The sequence below is a fragment of the Callospermophilus lateralis genome, chromosome 5 (genome assembly GCF_048772815.1).
Source record: "Callospermophilus lateralis isolate mCalLat2 chromosome 5, mCalLat2.hap1, whole genome shotgun sequence".
Classification (NCBI taxonomy): Eukaryota; Metazoa; Chordata; class Mammalia; order Rodentia; family Sciuridae; genus Callospermophilus; species Callospermophilus lateralis.
In genome coordinates this window covers 44,007,389-44,024,827 of record NC_135309.1, presented here as the reverse complement: position 1 = coordinate 44,024,827, position 17,439 = coordinate 44,007,389, and the positions used below count along the sequence as shown (strand labels likewise).

The 17,439-nt window shown below is 42.1% G+C and overlaps 1 protein-coding gene across 5 annotated transcripts in view; it reads left to right on the top strand.

The window, feature by feature from the left end:
• Macroh2a1 (macroH2A.1 histone) overlaps nt 1-17,439 on the top strand; it is a 67,405-nt gene that overhangs the window by 24,383 nt on the left and 25,583 nt on the right. For all 5 annotated transcript variants that reach the window (XM_076856643.1, XM_076856646.1, XM_076856644.1 and 2 more), the window contains exons 3-4: nt 8,922-9,028; nt 9,446-9,643. In XM_076856643.1, coding sequence (XP_076712758.1) covers nt 8,922-9,028; nt 9,446-9,643 — 305 coding nt within the window. The remainder of the gene's footprint in view (nt 1-8,921; nt 9,029-9,445; nt 9,644-17,439) is intronic.

The window sequence follows — 17,439 nt, the reverse complement described above, 5'->3', positions numbered from 1 at the left end:
CTCTGTTTTTCATTTTTAATTTGGAAATGAAAATGCAGATTATAAATCCTAATAGTTCAAAAATGTATAGAGCACAGTTCTCCCTCTGGCCTAGTCCCTGCTTCCATTCCCTGTTGCCATGATGCCTGGGTGAGAGCATAGACCCCTACCTCAAATGACAGTCTATGGAATGTACCCTCCCGGTCCACTCCTTGTTTTCCCCTCTTAAAAGTCCATCTGGGAAATAGTACCATGACAAGGTTCTTAAATGAATTTCCTCTTTACATTATACTCTTCAAATCATTTCATTTCAGCAGCCATCTCTGATTGTTCACCCCATCCTGAGATGAATTAAGAACAAATGTCTGTGGTTTTTCATATTAAAACAAACATACACATTAACCATTTCCTTGTATGTTAATTTAGAGTCCTTGAAAGCAAGTGTTTGGTGGTGCAGAAGGCCCTACCCAGCTGCCAGCCAGGCCAGGGGTTAGAACAGGTTTGGGGGCCTTTCTCAGGCAGCTCCCTCCACCCGCTTCCAGCCTCAGGCCTGAACTTCTGCTGCCTCAGCAGAAGACTCTGGTCCTTTTTCTCCTATTGGGGTCAGACAAAAGACCCAGACCCTATCCCAAGGCAGAGACTGCCTGTGGGGCCGCTCTGGGTGCTGTGTTCCATCAAGGCAGGTCTGGCAGCACTGAGGTTAATCAAGTTCAAGTGCATTTTTCAAACATATGTAAACTGTTAAGTGTAACAGCAAAGAATAAACTATCGGGGGAGGAAACACCAGGTTTTTTGTTGCTTTTCTCCTCTTTTGCCTCTTACACACATCCCTCCATCCAGTTATTTAGGTAGAGGAAATAGGGCTAAGGGGGAAGTATTGTTTTCTTTCCCTAGTAATCAAGTCTGCTGCACTTTTTATTTTGTAATAGTGTAGTTGTAGCCTCAGTAAAAGTAGCTTGTATTTATCAAATTTTCAATTCAATGGTAACTCATTAAACCTCACAAGCCTGAGAGGTAACCTCAAGCCCTGCTTTATAGAATGGGAAACAGAGCCTTGTCTCACAGCAAAGTGCAGGAGCTGGGTCATCAACCCACTGCTGACAGCTAACCACAGCTCTAAGCAGGGTGCATGCTTGCTGCCTCCACTGAAGACAGGCAAGCCTGCAAGAGAGCAGGAAGCATTCGTGATGGGGAGCTCTTCAGGCATTGGGCTGGGTTGATGGGTTAGAGCAAGGTAATATTTGCCAGCAATCACAATATGCCCATCTTGTTAATGTGTATGATATAAAACGACTTTTTTCTTTATTATTAAACATGGAAGTCAGCATCCTCTAGAACTTACTTTAGAAATTCCCAAGTTAAGCTGTGTTTCTGGCTTATTGGAAAACTGTGGGAAGGTGGGAGACTGGACCAGATGCTACCTCTGAGATCCTTGACTCTTAGACTTGACAGCAAGGAACAAGCTTGTCAGACTCCAAACCATCTCTGGTGAAGTAGAAGAGTGGTTCATGAACAAAATACTTTGTATTTGATAAAGGAAATATTTTCTTTCATCACTGCCATAAGCTTTACTTTCTCTGTAGAATGCTTAGTTCTTTTGAGGCCCCTGGGATAGGCAGATTGGGGAACTTCACTGTGGCCTAGAGTTTGGTTGATAGTTTTGCAGTGTCAGTCCTTGTCACCCTGTGGAAAGGTGGGGGTGATTCTGGGATGCAGCTGCAAACACTTGGGGTCAACTGGGGAATTAAGGAGGCTGTGGTGTGGTCAGGATTCAGGAAGCTCTTAACAGACGCCCTCCCATTGGGGTTGATTGGGTTAAGGTCTTCAGAAATGGTGTAAAATAGCTCTGAACCCAGTGAACTGCTGATGGAAGGATGGGAGATTTGAAAGAAATACAATAAACAGATTTCTTATCGTGTTTCTGGCTTTGTAGCAAATATCTCTTTTCACCTTGGGATTACCTGAACATTGGCTTTCTTTGATTTCTGGTTGTTCTTTTCAATCTTTCCTTTGTTGGATGAGATGCTTCAAACAGGTCTGTAAAATCCCAGAATCTTTCCTATTGCAAGGTTTGTGTTTGGAATTTGGTGCAGCTTCTGCTCATCACCTGTTAGCTGTTAGGAGTCTAATGCTATAAACTATGACTTCATCTCCCTAAAGGAAGATAGGAGAAATGCTTCCATACAACAGATATGGTTTAGTTAAAGCCTAGGGGTGCGGGGGTGTTGTGTGGGAGAGAAAGACCCTAAGCTTTAAGTCTTGGGGTGAACTTGGAAAGTAGACGTGTCAAAAGTATTCATGTTAGGCAACTGGTATATAGTTGAAAGGGCTGCCAAATCCTGCCATTATCCAGGACAATGGGAATCTTGTCAAGTTGCCTTAAACTGATCATGTTCAATGAGTCTGGGGAGCTTTGGGCCTGGGGGTGCCTCTACAGTGCTTGCTGCTCTCAGGAGAGACAACGTTGCCCTGCTGGTCCCCACCACCACAGATGGTGAGCCAGCTGCTTACTCATTGTTAGACACCGGGTCTGGCCAGGAGTGGGAGCCAGTACACCCTGGGGTGTCCTGCAAATCAGATCCTACAACAAACAAAAAACACCTTAAAAGAATAACTAATGAGTTGGCCAGTATTGCTCATCATTCCACTTGTACCTTTTGTGGCATTTATAATTGGGAACCTTCCCACACTCAGAATCCTCTCCAGAGCTGACCCAAGAATACTGGGCCCCAGAGCAGTCCACTTCTGATCACTGGCAACAAAATTAAACTGTTGCTGGCCTCACAGACTTGGCTCCAGGGGGTGGAAAGCCTGGTAAAGGCTTCTGCTTCTCGTTCTAATTGCTCTTTTCCAGTTCCCTGGAGGTTTCTGACAGATTCCATTTGTTTTGGTTACAGCCTCCAGGGCTGTGGCTCCTGAAAATCCCACCTAGGGAGGGTCCAAGGGTTGAGTTCTGGAAACTGTGGAGAAAAGGATTTTTACTTGTGGATCTGGTATTTTCCTGGTTCTCTTTCTCAGAATCATTTTTTCTCTTAGATTAGCCATAGACAAAAAAAATTAGAGACTCACAAAACCTTCCAAAATGTGAAATGAACTAAATGCACAAACCCCTACTATGTAGGAAGGTGAGGGTTCCATTGAGGTTGGGGCAAAGAGAGCAGGTTCTGGTCTAGCCTAGAGGATGGCCCACTTGCTAGTTGGGCTATGAGCCCATCCCAAGAGAATGGGGTACAGTGTCAGGAATCACCATGTAGCTTTGGGACCTTCATGACTTAGCTTTCCATGTCACATACAAAGCAGAGAATCACTAACTGGAAGGAAGACTTCATCAGGATCTCTCCTTTGGTGGCATGTGCCCTGCCCCAATTCCTTGGCAGTATATCACCCTTTCTGCCCCTCCATCCCATGAACATGTGCATACCCTGGATAGCAGATGGAAGCTATTTCATCTTGTTGAGTTGCTGGCACTTTGTACCTCTCCTTCTCCTCTGCAGCAGGCAGCCCTCTCTTAGCCAGGAAAGACCTTTATGATTGCCATTTCTAAAACTGGGCTGAGGATGAAAGAGTGGGTATTACTGATACTCAGCAAGGGGTGAGTTTGTGCTGCGGGTTCCCACTTTTGTTAGCAATCAGGATGTGTCTTCCATCTTTCTTGGCTGTTGTAAAAATGCCCAGGCCCTTTGCCTGCTGTAGTGCAGGGATAGGGTGGAGTGTGGAACACGCTTCTCGTAAAAGGTGTGTCTTCATCTTGTATGTCCCTTGATGCTGGTGTTACTGTGGTTACTATCCATCTGGAAAAAATGCAAGAGTAAACAGAAGATTAAGTGCCTGCTCAGCTAGCTGGGTTGTGACTCTGTGCCCCTCTCTGTTACTCTTACTGGACAGAGCTCCTGTCTCTGCTTGCAGAGCTGAGGGCTCACTCTTTGGCAGTAGGGGGCTGGGGGCTGAACAACCATCTTGGGGTTTTGCAGGAAGGAAGAAGTCTTGGACTTCCACGCTCCTTGTAAAGGAGGTGGTGGAATGTGACCCTTGCCCTGAACTTTCCAAGAAGCTGAGATGCTCCCTGTCCCTCACTCCATATGCCCCTTCATTGCTCATTGCGACTCTCAGATGGACTTAGTTTGGTATTCATACTCCAAACTAAAGTAGCAACATGTGAGTACAGTTCTGGACATTTCCTCAGTGGAGAATCTGAGAATATTGAACTTGTAGCCACAAAGTAAGACCCTAGGATAAAAGGCCTGGGGAGGCTGGGGAGTATGTCCTCTGGCTCCTGGGGAGTTCATCTGTGACTCCTTGGTCCTGGGGTTCCTTCTGGGTCACTCCATTGCTTGCTTTCTTTGTTTCACACACTGCCTACCCCACCCAAGTCCAGGGATCCCACACATACTTAGGCTCTTCCCCAGCCCTACACCATTTAGGTCTTTTGATCCATCATTTTCCTTGCACAAGAGAGTGAGGGCAGCTGTGCAGAAAATGAAAAGACCACATCCCTCCCCTCCCCAACCACCAACGACCACTTGAGTCCCATCTTGCAGAGGGTCTTCCGCTAACATGCTGGGCAGGAAGTGAAAAAGGCTACTTCCACTTTCTTGAGAAGCTGCTTTCAAATTATTTTCTTGCCACAGAGTTGGTCTTAGTAAAACAGGTCACTCTGGTGGTCATATTCACTCTTTCTTTCTTTTTAATGAGGGACAGGTAAGACTTTTTTTTACACATGATGGTCAGCAAATTAAACTCGTGCATATTCTGGCTGTGGAATCTGATGGCCTTGTGTTTCCCTGTGGCCTCAAAAAGTGGAGGTATGCTGGGGGAGGGGAGGATGCTGTAGACACCAGGAAGCCAACAAAGTGGTTACAGCTCTATGGTGTCAGATGCCCCTCCAAGGCCTTGCTGCATTGTATTCCAGCACAGGGATCACTGTGGCTGGCTGTCCTTCCTGCTCTCTTACTCCTGGAGGCTGTGCTCTTGTGGTGTTCAGACATCAGCTTTGGCTTCCTTTTGGGCTTTTTGCCCTTGATGGAGATGGACCTGTCTGCTAGGCATCAGGACACATTACCATGATCGATTGTCAGAAAGCTTCATTTAAACTGGCAAACTCAACTGTACTAAGGCTGTAGGGGAACAGCCCTGTGAGACTGACAGGTAAAGGTGGCTCCCCACCCCACCAATTATTGCATTTAAGTACTGGCCAGCTTCCCTGCCTGGCACTCATGACTCTTACAACATGATTGAAGCCCAGGGAAGGGAGGGACCCTGTGGTACTTCTGTAGCAAGGTATATGCATCTCTGCAAGTGATCTCCCTGTTGACCTGGGAACAATGAAAACACAGGGGCCTTGGTACCTCTGTGTCCCTCTCTTTAAGCACAAGGCTGTGTGTCTCAGTGTGGTATTTTTTAAACAAATGAATTCCTGGATTTAGCAGGGAAATGTGCTGTTCCAAGTGTGACTGTTTTTTTCCCCCGGCCTGTAGGAAAGTGTTCATGAGTAGCCAGGTAGCTTTTCGGCTTTACACACAACTCGCAGTGTTTCATGTGGGGTTCAGCTGCCGTTAGTACCTCTTAAAAATGTATATACCATGTAATACTGTAAATTTCAAACACACGATTTTTGTGCACCTAGCATTTTGTCCCTAATTATATCATAATGATTCCAAGTACTGACTTTGCTGGAGAGATCCAGTGTTTACAACACAACTAGAACATTAGAAATTCTTACCTACAGGCAAGAGGTCAGGCTCGAGGTTGGCCCAGAGAGTACTCTGGCAGGACATCAGAGACAAGGCCTTGGCAGGGGCAGAATCACAGAAGTAGGCACTGTAAGATACATTCTGGAACAGTCTGCATACCTCATTAAGAAAATAAGGAGGTGAGGATGAGATTGACAGATTACCAAGAGAACCATATTGTAAAGGAGAAAAAGCATTTTGTCAGAGTGCACATCCTACTTCCACCATTCTTAGTGCCAGGGAAGACATGTCCCATCCTGTCAGACTCCTCCAAGGGCACCAGCTGTGGGTCAGGCTCAGTCTTCTAATTTTATCTTTTCCCTCATGCTTTTTATCCTGAAAATTTCAAATATACAGAAATGCTGAAAGAGTATTCTTTTTATTTTTATTTATATTATTTTAAATTGACAAATAATCATATATATTTATAAAGTTAAATATACTGTTTTGATACACATACATTGTGGAATGAGTAAATTAAGCTAATTAACATATCTATCACCTCATGTACCAATTTCTTGGTGTTAAGAACATTCACAATCTATTCTTTTAGCAACTCTGAAATATACATTATTATTAAGTCTTGTCACCATTCTGTGCTAAAACTTAATAATTTCTAATGAAACTTCGTACCCTTTTACCAATATTTCCCCTTTCGACTTTCTTCCTCCTCCAGCCTCTGATGACCATTTTCTACACTAAGTTCAGCTTTTTTAGATTACATATATTAGAGAGATCATGAAGTATGTATCTTTCTGTACCTGGCTCGTTTCACTTAAACATTTCTCTTAGTGTCCAGTTAAGTCCAGCGTCATCATAGCTGGACATTTGTTGTTTTAAATGACAGGATTTCCTTGAAAGAGGAGTGCTCTTACCAGATACTTTGATTTGAAAACTGTTAACATTTTGCCACATTTGCTTTACTCTATAGACAGACATCAAGGTGCAGCAGGCCTAAATGCTTCAGCATGAATTTCCTAAGAACAAGGATATTCTCCACAGAATGGCAATACCAATCTTGCCCTTAGGAAAATCAGTTCCCAGGTATCTGATATCCAGTCCATATTCAAACCTCAAGGGTGTCCAGAATGACTTTTGGAGGATCCCATCAAGGAGCGACACATTATATTTGGTTGTTATATCTCTTTAGCCTTTTCAAAATCTACAACATCCCACCATTTTTGTTTCATATTGCTATGACATTGACTTTGTAAAGTTCAATCATATCCTACTTTTGAATCAAGTGTACATGTGTTCAGTTTTTAAAAATTTTTAGAAATTAATTTGTTTTAATTAGGTATATATGATAGCAGAATACATTTTGATTCATTGTACACAGTTGTAGCAGAACTTTTAATTTCTATGGTTCCACACAATGTAGTGTCAGTCTTACATGTACCTAGGGTAATGATGTCCATCTCATTCCACCATCTTTCCTGCCCCCATGCCCCCTCTCACAATCTCCTTTTCCTTTGTCCCATCAAAGCTCCTCCATTTTTCCCATGTTTCCCCCCATTATGGATCAGCATCCACTTAGAGAACATTTGGCCTTTGGTTTTTTGGGGATTGGCTTACTTTGCTTAGCATGATATTCTCCAACTCCATCCATTTACCTGCAAATGCCATAATTTTATTCTCTTTTAATGCAGAGTCATATTCCATTGTGTATATATACACATAGTTTCTTTATCCATTCATCTATTGAAGGGCATCTATGTTGCTTTCACAGTTTAGCTATTGTGAATTGAGCTGCTATAAACACATGGATGTGGCTACATTACTATAGTATGCTAATTTTAAGTCCTTTGGGTACAGACCAAGGAGTGGAATAGCTGGGTCAAGTGGTGGTTTCATTTCAAGTTTTCTAAGGAATCTCCATACTGCTTTCTAGAGTGGTTGTACCAATTTGCAGTCCAACCAGCAATGTGTGAGTGTGCCTTTCCCCCCATCCTCGCTAACATTTATTGTTGTCTGTATTCTTAATAACTGCCATTCTTACTGGTGTGAGGTGAAATCTTACAACAATTTCAATTTGCAATTCTCTAATTACTAGAAATGGTGAACATTTTTTTTTATACATTTGTGGATCAAATGTATATCTTTTGAGAAGTATCTGTTCAGCTCCTTAGCCCATTTATCAATTAGGTTATTTATTTATTTATTTTTTGGTGTTAAGTTTTTTGAGTTCTTTATATATCCTAGAGTTTAGTGCTCTGTCTGATGTGTGTGTGTGGCAAAAATTTTCTCCCCAAATGTAGGCTCTCTTCACCTCATTGATTTTTTTCTTTTGCTGAGTCCATCCCATTTATTAATTCTTGATTTTATTTCTTGTGCTTTAGGAGTCTCGTTAAGGAAGTCAGGGCCTAATCTGATCTAGTGAAGATTTGGGCCTACCTTTTCCTCTATTAGGTGCAGGGTCTTTGGTCTAATTCCTAGGTCGTTGATCCACTTTTGAGTTGAGTTTTGTGCATGGTGAGAGATCGGAGTTTATTTTCATTTGGCCCATATGGATTTTCAGTTCTCTCAGCACCTTTTGTTGAAGAGGCTATCTTTTTTCCAATGTATGTTTTTGTTGCCTTTGTCTAGTATGAGATAACTATATTTATGTGGGTTTGTCTATGTGACCTTGAACTATACTACAAAGCTATAGTAACCAAAACATCATTGGCACTAAAATAGACATGTAGACCAATGACACAGAATAGAAGACATGGGCATTCAATTTTTATTCAAGCAACAGAGATTTCACAAGTCCACACAGTATCAAGACTCCCCTTCCTCCTTGGTCCCTGTGTTACTAGAGACATGGGAGCTGTGAACTCTTAGGGGCTACTGTGCTGCCTCAATGAGGTTGGCTTTGCCTGTGACCTAAGTGCCCACTGCTTGCAGCCTTTTCTAGGAAATGGGAGCTAGAGCTAGATTCATATCCCAGCCCTACCACTCGCTCAGTGATCTGCAGCTGGTCTTTTCTTTCCTCTCAGCCTCAGTTCCTTCATCCCAAAACAAACAGAGTGGTTCCACAGGGCCTCCTAAGTCTCAGCTTGCCACTAAACATTTCCTAGACTGTACCAAAAGTATTGCCAGGAAGATCTACCTGCAGTTTCTCACCTCAGGGCAACTATTTGCCCCTGTTTCCATGCTGTGGAGGGGGATGAGGACACACACAGACCTCTGATGCTCTAATATGATCACATACTCTTTTCTGCTCCTCAGCGGAGATCTTGGAACTGGCTGGCAATGCAGCAAGAGACAACAAGAAGGGACGGGTCACACCCCGGCACATCTTGCTGGCTGTGGCCAACGACGAAGAGCTAAATCAGGTATGAGGCTCCCCCTTCCACCCCAGACACTAAGCATATAGCCCAGGAGAGAGCAGTCCATCAGAGAGGCTGTAGTGGTTGGCTGGCTAACAAAGCTGCAGATGGCATTTTAGACTGTGAGCAACTTGCCTGCTGCCTCTGGTAGTTTTTCCTCAAGGCCGTACTGGAAGTGTGGGTAAAATAAGGTGTTTGGCTCTCCCTGGAGAAAGAATATGATCTGAAGTCCATTTGATTAAGAGACTCTGAGGACTTGATCCCTGTATAGTAGGCCTGAGTTCTGTCAGCATCCTCATAGGGGCCATGGAGGCAAGAGCTGTACCAGCTAAAAGCAAGAGGACACATGGGCAGGGCTAACTTCTTGAAGGTCAGAATCATGGCGGTCTGGCTCACCACCTGCTACTTTGGTTTTCCTGCAAGCTGCTAAAAGGAGTCACCATAGCCAGTGGCGGGGTGTTACCGAACATCCACCCTGAGTTGCTAGCAAAGAAGCGAGGATCCAAAGGAAAGTTGGAAGCCATCATCACCCCACCCCCAGCCAAAAAGGCCAAGTCTCCATCCCAGAAGAAGCCTGTGTCTAAGAAGGCAGGAGGCAAGAAAGGGGCCCGGAAATCCAAGGTACGTGATCTGACAGGTCATGTAGGATGGAGTAGGATGATGCACAGGTAAATGGGGCCCTAAGGAGGTCAACCCCTCAGGGGCTACTAAGGGAGGAACATGTAGGAGCTGTTTAGACAGGCCTAGCCAGCTCAGGTAGCCAGTCAGGAGGGTCTCCCAGAGCCTGGACACAGTTGCCCTGTGGGCAAGCTGGATGGGATGGGATTTCAGGGAGTAGTGGGGGCAGTGACAACCCTAGGCTGGAAGTGCTCTATGCCTAGTGAAATGCACATGCACATGGAAAGGGGCTTCCCTGTGCTAGGACATGGCCTGTTGCCAGTCCTGCTCAGGGACCAGACTGCCCTTGTGCCCTGATGCTCATTTGCAAGACTTTCATTCTTTTGCCATAGCTATATGTCTGTCTTTGGGCATGCTCTGGCAGGGGTGGTCCGAAGTTTTCCTTTCAGGATGGGTGCTTCTGTCAAGGAGGAAAAAAGATGCATTAGCCAGACACTTTCTGCCTGACCTAACTTGGGTGTGAGGTACTCATCTTTTTGTGTTGAGGGAAACCCTGTCACTAGTGTGACCAGTGCCATTTTGGATGGGCAAGGACCCTACATCCTAAACAGGACCCTCACATCATGGGGTGCAGTGCTCTGCTCTCCTGTCTGAATGTCAGCTAGAACATGCATTCTTAAATGTTGTCACAACCTCTGGGGCCAACAAACAAGGGATGGTGCAACTCGGAGCTGACCTCCCTTGAGGTGCCTCTGAGGAATTTTCCTTCTGGCCTTCAGATGGACCAGAAGGAAGTTACCTCTGGCAAAAGGTGGCCCCTCTATCTTGTCAGACCCCAGTAAGAAGTCCTGGAAGGGACTTGTGGTATCCAAAGATATGGTATTGGGCAGTTATTCCTCCACAAGCCCAGACCCTCTCCCCAGGGTGGAATAGTGAGGATACCTTCCAAAGATAGGCTTCAGTGGTCACCTAGTAAGCCTGCCAGCTCCTAGCCTGCAGCTTGTCCTCTTCTTGGAGCCCAGCTTTCATCCCAAAGGGGAACACCTCTAATCTTCTCCTATCTGTTTACACTATTTTGAGGCTTCCATTAGGCTGTATTCCTTGTACGCCCTCCAGGTGCAAAAAACACTCCTGAAAATGAAATCTACCTCTTGGCAAATCACCATTCATGCCAGGCCCAGAGTCTCTCCCTGTTCTTGTAGAGAGAAACTTAATATTGAAAACAGCCCATGCATTCCACCTGGTTCACAAGTCCTGGAGGAGGCTGGGGCGGCCAGGCAGGGACTTAACAGAATGTTCTATTTCATTCCTGCTAACTATAAAATTAGCAGATCGAACTGTTCCTTTCCCCGCTTACAACATTTGTAGTTGAGAGGGTGGCAGGTCAGGGAAGGTGGGGCACAGTGCTGTGCAACCCTTCTTAAATGTTCAGAAAGAAACAGAGGTGTCAAATCCATCATCTTTTGAAAGCAGGACCCAGGTGCCTGGATGCCCACAGCACAGGGCCCTGGCACTGGGTCTTAGAGTAGAACAGGAAAAGCCATGTCTTGGGCCTGGTGCTTACTGTAGCTGTGTCTTGAGCCAGTGCTCTTCTTTGAATGTAACACGCTGCTGTGAGAGTTGAGCATGTCTGTGTGAGAGTTGAGCATGTCTGTGTGAGAGTTGAGCATGTCTGTGTGAGAGTTGAGCATGTCTGTGGGACACCAGCATCTGCCAGCAAACTAGGGCTGAACCTTGTTCCCTTGTGACTCTAGCCTTCTAGTAGATTTGGCCCCGTAACTTTCTGAACTTTCCAATTTACCAGGAATTCTTTCTCTTTCTTTTTGGATTTGAAATATAAGGGTGTGTGTGTGAGTGTGTGTGTGTGTGTGTGTGTGTGTCCTTAGCTGCTAGTAGCTATATTTGGAGTCAGCGTTTCTAATAACCATATGCCAATAATCACTCAAACACTCAACTTTTCCCTTGATTACAAAAGCAGGAAGTCTGTGATGGTGGTCTGTTTTTCTTCCACACAATAAAACACATTGTCTGCTTACTGTACCAGTATTTGGCTAACATTAAACCCTGGGGGAAGCTGAAATTGGAACCGTGAACAGCTAATTTTCAAAACATTTGTTTAATGTAAATTGTGGTATCAGCTCCCAGAAACAGCAGAGAACCCTGCATTTCCAGGTTTAAGTGGATCATTCTGAAAATAACCTTCCCAGGGAAACACAGAGAAAGCCTTAGTAACATGCTAAAGCACTTGTAGTGAAAGGAGTCGGTATTTTTCAAGTGTCAACACTCAAATTCAAATCATAATTTTCCCTCCAATTCTATGTAATTTGAAGGTTTTGAAAATCTTCAATTGTGGCAGCTGAGTCAGCTATAGTGGAACAGAGAAGGGAACAAACCCCATGGGAACTGTGAGTCCAAAACCCTGGCTGTGTCCCAGGGTCCCCCTCCTTGGGTGGCCTCAGGAAAGTGTGTTCCCCTCTTTGTGCCTCAGTTACATCTACCCTATAAAATGATAGGCTCTATTCTGTCCTTACAGTTCAGTGGCTCTATGCATATTACCCAGTGTGTTTTTGCATAGGTAATATATATGCGTGTTTGGATAGTACACGAGTTTGCGGTAAAAAAATTGCACTGCCATCATAGTCTCTGAAGTGAGCTTTTATTTATTCATTCAGGAAGGATAAATAAATATATGCATGTGAAAGAATATAGATTTGCAAATCCCTTCACATCCTACCTGTTCTTAATGGTTAAGAATTGACACGATGGAGTCAGCCACCTGGCTTTATATTTGAGTTCTGCTGAGTGATCTTGGCAAGTTACTAAACTTCCCTGTCATTCAATTTCATCATCTAGAGCTATAACACAGGGTGATTGTGAGGCTTAACCCATTAAGTCCTAAGTTTTTAATTCTGTGAATATTTCAAATATGTATTAAAATAGGTTGGACATCATCAGCTGAAGCTTATTATAGAATTTATTATTGATAATAATAGTAATAAAGTCATTGATAATAGTAATGAATATTTCACCTGTTAATTTTCTTTAAAGAATAGAATTCTAAAAACAAATTTATCATAAATTTACCACAAATGGTAATGCTCAATTTAAGTTTTTATAGGTGTCCCATATATGGGACATGATGGATTAAGAGAGAATTCACAACCAGGCATGGTGGCACATGCCTGTAAATCCCAGTGACTTGGGAGGCTAAAGCAGTAGGATCACAAGTTCAAGGCTAGCCTTAGCAAATTAGCAAGGCCATAAGCAACTTAGTGAGACTCTTGTCTCAAAATAAAACATAAAAAGGGATAGGGATATGGCTAAGTGGTACTGGATTCAATGTCCAGTACAAAAAAAAAAAGAATTAAAAAAGAGAATTCACATAAAATACCAACAGCTGTGTCTAGCACACTGGTGGCTGCTGCCGCCCTTACCTTGGCAGTTCCTCCACATCTCTGCACATAGAGCCTTTCATAGGATACCCGTAGTTATTTCCATAATATGTGAAACCCATGTAACCAGTCCTCCAAGAATGGACTTTGAGATGGTTTTTAGTATTCATTCTGACAGTGCCACAGTGACCATCACCAGAGGTGGGGCTCTGTGTTCATGTGCAAGTATATCTATGAGATGAAGTGAACTTGTTAACACAGCGTGTTGAGTATTTTTTTTAACCTTGATGGCTGTTATGCACTGCAGAGCATTTTAACTCCATTAAGAATTTTAAAAGCTGCCTTATTCTTTGACATTTGATATCAAGTTGCTTAAAGGAGAAAGAATTCTCGTTTGATTAGTATATTTTGCATCTATGCAATGCTAGTTACTACCTCAATAGAGGAAGGGCAGCAGTGAACACAATGTTCTTGCCCTCCCCAGTGCTCAGTGAGGGGAGCAGGTATAGTATAGAAGGTAGGAGAGAGTAAGTGCTGTGACAGAGAGACACAATGACATAGACAGTGTTATATTACATAAGTGGTAGCGGGAGGCTAATCTTCTAAAGTGACACTTGAGCTGAGACCTGACAGTAAAGTATTGGATTATTCAGGTGCCTCAGAGTAGAGGACTCCTGTGCACCCGGCATCCCATGAAGTGGGAGGGAACCTTGAAAGAAAAAGACAGGATTTCTCTACCAAGCAGACAGGCTGCAGAAGGAATGGTTTGTTTGTTCTCTGTACCACTTACTGCTTGCTATCTTGGCCACTTGTTCAATCAGCAGTTCTCCAGCCTTAGTTCACTTGGAAAACCTGATTATTCTATGAATAGGTAAGCTATAATTTTGAGCACAATTGAAAAGAATTTTTACAGATAACCAAATACTCAAATACACTCATACATTCTTCCTTACACACACACACACACACACACACACACACACATACACATACAAACACACACAGTACACTAATTAGTGTAACAATTTCGTGAAATTAGAAGAATTTAAAACATGATGGAATGATGTTAAACACCCTTTTATAAACAGCACTAAATATATAGTTACTACTCTAAGATTAGATTAATAAAGAGGTATATAAAATAATTATTAAAGATACCTAAAATAATTCAGAAACAATCATCTAAAAGTACAAACTATAATAGGAAAACAGGGGTTAACTCAGAATTGAGAAAATGTTTCTGAGTCTCTTAGTAAGAATCTCTCAGACTCAGTGTCCTTGAATTAGAATACTCAGTACTCTTAAGATGTCAGTTCTCCCCCAAATTATCTATGGATTCAACATAATCCCATTGAAAATCCAAGCATGATTTTTTTTTGAGAAATTAAGAAGTTGATTCTAAAATTTATATGGGAATACAAAAGACCTAGAATATCCAAACCAACTTATAAAAGGAAAAAAGTTGGAGATTTAATAATACCTGGATTCAGGATTTATTAAAAACTATAGTGATCAAAATAATGTGATATTAGCATGATGGTATTAACATCTCTGATGAAGAATCTCAGACTTAGGGAAGGTGGACAATTTCACAAGGTCATACAACTACCAGAGTCTGGATTCAAACGTAGAACTTGAGTTTGTCCCATGCCCGTGGGCCACTTCCTTAGCAGAAGACCCCATTCTGGTAATGGGGACTAGAAAGCTTTCCACAACAGGGCAAATGGGGGCAACAATTTTAATCATTGCTGAAAACCACCAGGATCATGGCATTACCCTTAGAACCTGGCTTGTATCCAGGTAGGGGAAGCTTAAATGCCTCAGTTTCCACTGAGCCAGCTCCAACTGCCGTGGCCTAAAGTCCTATCTATTATGGCTTTCTCACCTCTTAAAATTCCCATATCCTGTGGGGTATGATAGCGTACCCCTGTGATCCTAGGCTAAGGCAGAGGATTGCAAGTTCGAGGCTAGCCTTAGCAACTTAATAAGACCTTGTCTTAAAAAAAAAAAAAAAAAAAAAGGTTGGGGATGTGGCTCTTTGGTTAAATGCCCCTGAGTTCAATCCCTGGTACAAAAAAAAAAAAAAAAAGATCCCTGTAGCCTTGGGTAGAAGCACTAATCCTTATACCATCTGTTTATCCTCCAGTGGGAACATCTTTGTTCTATTCCTGTATATTTACTGAGCACCTTCTGAATGCATAGTGTTGTGCTGGGTAGAAGAGAGCAGTGGTTTTCAAGCCTTACTTACCTTCTAAAAGAATTTGTGATATCTTTTTTTTAATTTTATTTTTGTAGTTGTAGATGGACAGAATGCCTTTATCTTATTTGTTTATTTTTATGTGGTGCTAAGGATCGAACCCAGTGCCTCACACATGCTAGGCAAGCACTCTGCCACTGAGCCCCAGCCCCAGCCCAAGAATTTGAAATATCTTTGTATCATACAAATTTATAATTTGACAGCTTTACTTTTCATAACGAATTTAAACAGCTGTAAAGGATATCATTTTTGGTTTTTTTTAAATATTAATGTTTAAAAATTGTTTCATCTCTTTTTTAAATATCCAGTGGAGCTGGGCAGGATAGCACAAGCTTGTAATTCTAGCAACATGGAAGGCTGAGGCAGGGGGATCACAAGTTGAGGTCAGCCTCAGCAATTTAGTGAGACACTGTCTCAGAAAAAGGAGGAGGCTTGCTGGGCATGTAGCTTACCACTGGGTTCAATCCCAGTACTTAAAAAAAATTTAAAAATAAAAAAATGTGTATATATGCATGTGTGTATACACACACACACACACACACACACACACAGTGGAATCCAGATATTCTGATTTGAAACACCATCTGTTTTAAAAGTATGCAAAGAAGCTCTTTTATAATAGTTAGAAATTTTATATTATTTCCTTTTAAACTTATTTCCCTTTCACTTAACCCTCAAAATTTCATTTTAATTTAACATGCTTTGTACTTATAATATTCTGTTAATTTCTGCAACAAAATGATTTTTTCAATTTATTTTGAAAAATATTTTGGCCTTTTATAAAAGCACTAAATGGTACGAATTCTACAAGATTAGATAGCTGATGCCTTTATTAATAATGCACATTTGATCAAACCAACAGTGCATTACTAATGTCAATAACTATTAGGGGAAAAAATAAAATTTTATTGGAAAAGCATTATGGGATATGTGGATATAGATTTTTCTCCCCTTTTGCTAGAATGAGACAAAGTATGGGCATCCTATTTTTGTATATTTATAGATGTAAGTGCATGGAAAATCTTGTTCACTAAGATAAGTCAATGGGAACAGAGTTTTGTGATAGTACAGAGGACCAAGTGATGTTGCTGTTTCTGATATATGCCAACAGCCACATAGTAATCTCTTATCCATTGGTTTTAATAAACATTTTATCTTAGAATAGTTTTAGATTTACAAAAGGGTTACAAAGATAGTACAGAGTCCTTGCATGTCCCTCACTGTTAACAGCAGTTTTCCTATTGTAAATATCTTATACTACCGTGGTACACGTGGTCTTGACAAAGCAGCTGACTTTGGCACAGTACTATTAACTAAGCTGCATCAGTCTGTTTTTCCATGGTCTCTCAGCTGTTAACTCAATTAGGTATTTCTTCTGTTTTGTTGAAAATGTGGAATTAAAAACACCTAACTTTGAAAGGGTTTGTTAGCCAGCCAGTTCCCATATTTCTGGATAAAATATTTTTTCTTCTTTATATCAAAGCCTTGGAACTTCAGATTGAGTAACATTTATTTTATGGAATATAAGTCAATAACCTAATTGCCAAAGTAGTCCTTATTGTCAAAGGCACCAGCAAAATTAGGTGTTATTTTTCAATGTAAGTGAAACTTAATATGCACATTAATGAATTTGAATCCTGAACATGCAAATGGCTAGGCCACAGTGCCTCCCTTAGGTTATTGCCCAGGCTCATCCTATTTCTTAGCCTTGCTTTTCTTCCTTTGTTTCCACTGGGCCATACCTTGGGAGAAAAGTACGTTTTAATAGTGATTAGGGGAAGGTTAAAGGGAAAGTGTCTAAACAGAACTTGCCATTATTCCCACTATCCTTATGCTACAATATATCTGAATGCTAAAATTCCCAAATGAACCAAATATCCATTTCTATCACAGGTTCATTCTTAACAGAAATATGAAAAAGCATGTGTCTTGACCTCCAGAATAGTGTGTTCTGTTGGTGGTTACTCTGGGAAGTGGGAAGAGGGTGGTTATGAAGGAACCCAGTGTGTCACCTCAGCCCCAGGTGTAGAACCTTCGTAGGGCAGATTATGTGTAAGAGAAAACACCTTAGGAAGATGATCCTCTGGAGATTGGTTTATTTAAAATTATGGCCAGCATATGCCCCTTGGAAGGCCCTCCAGAACTCCAGT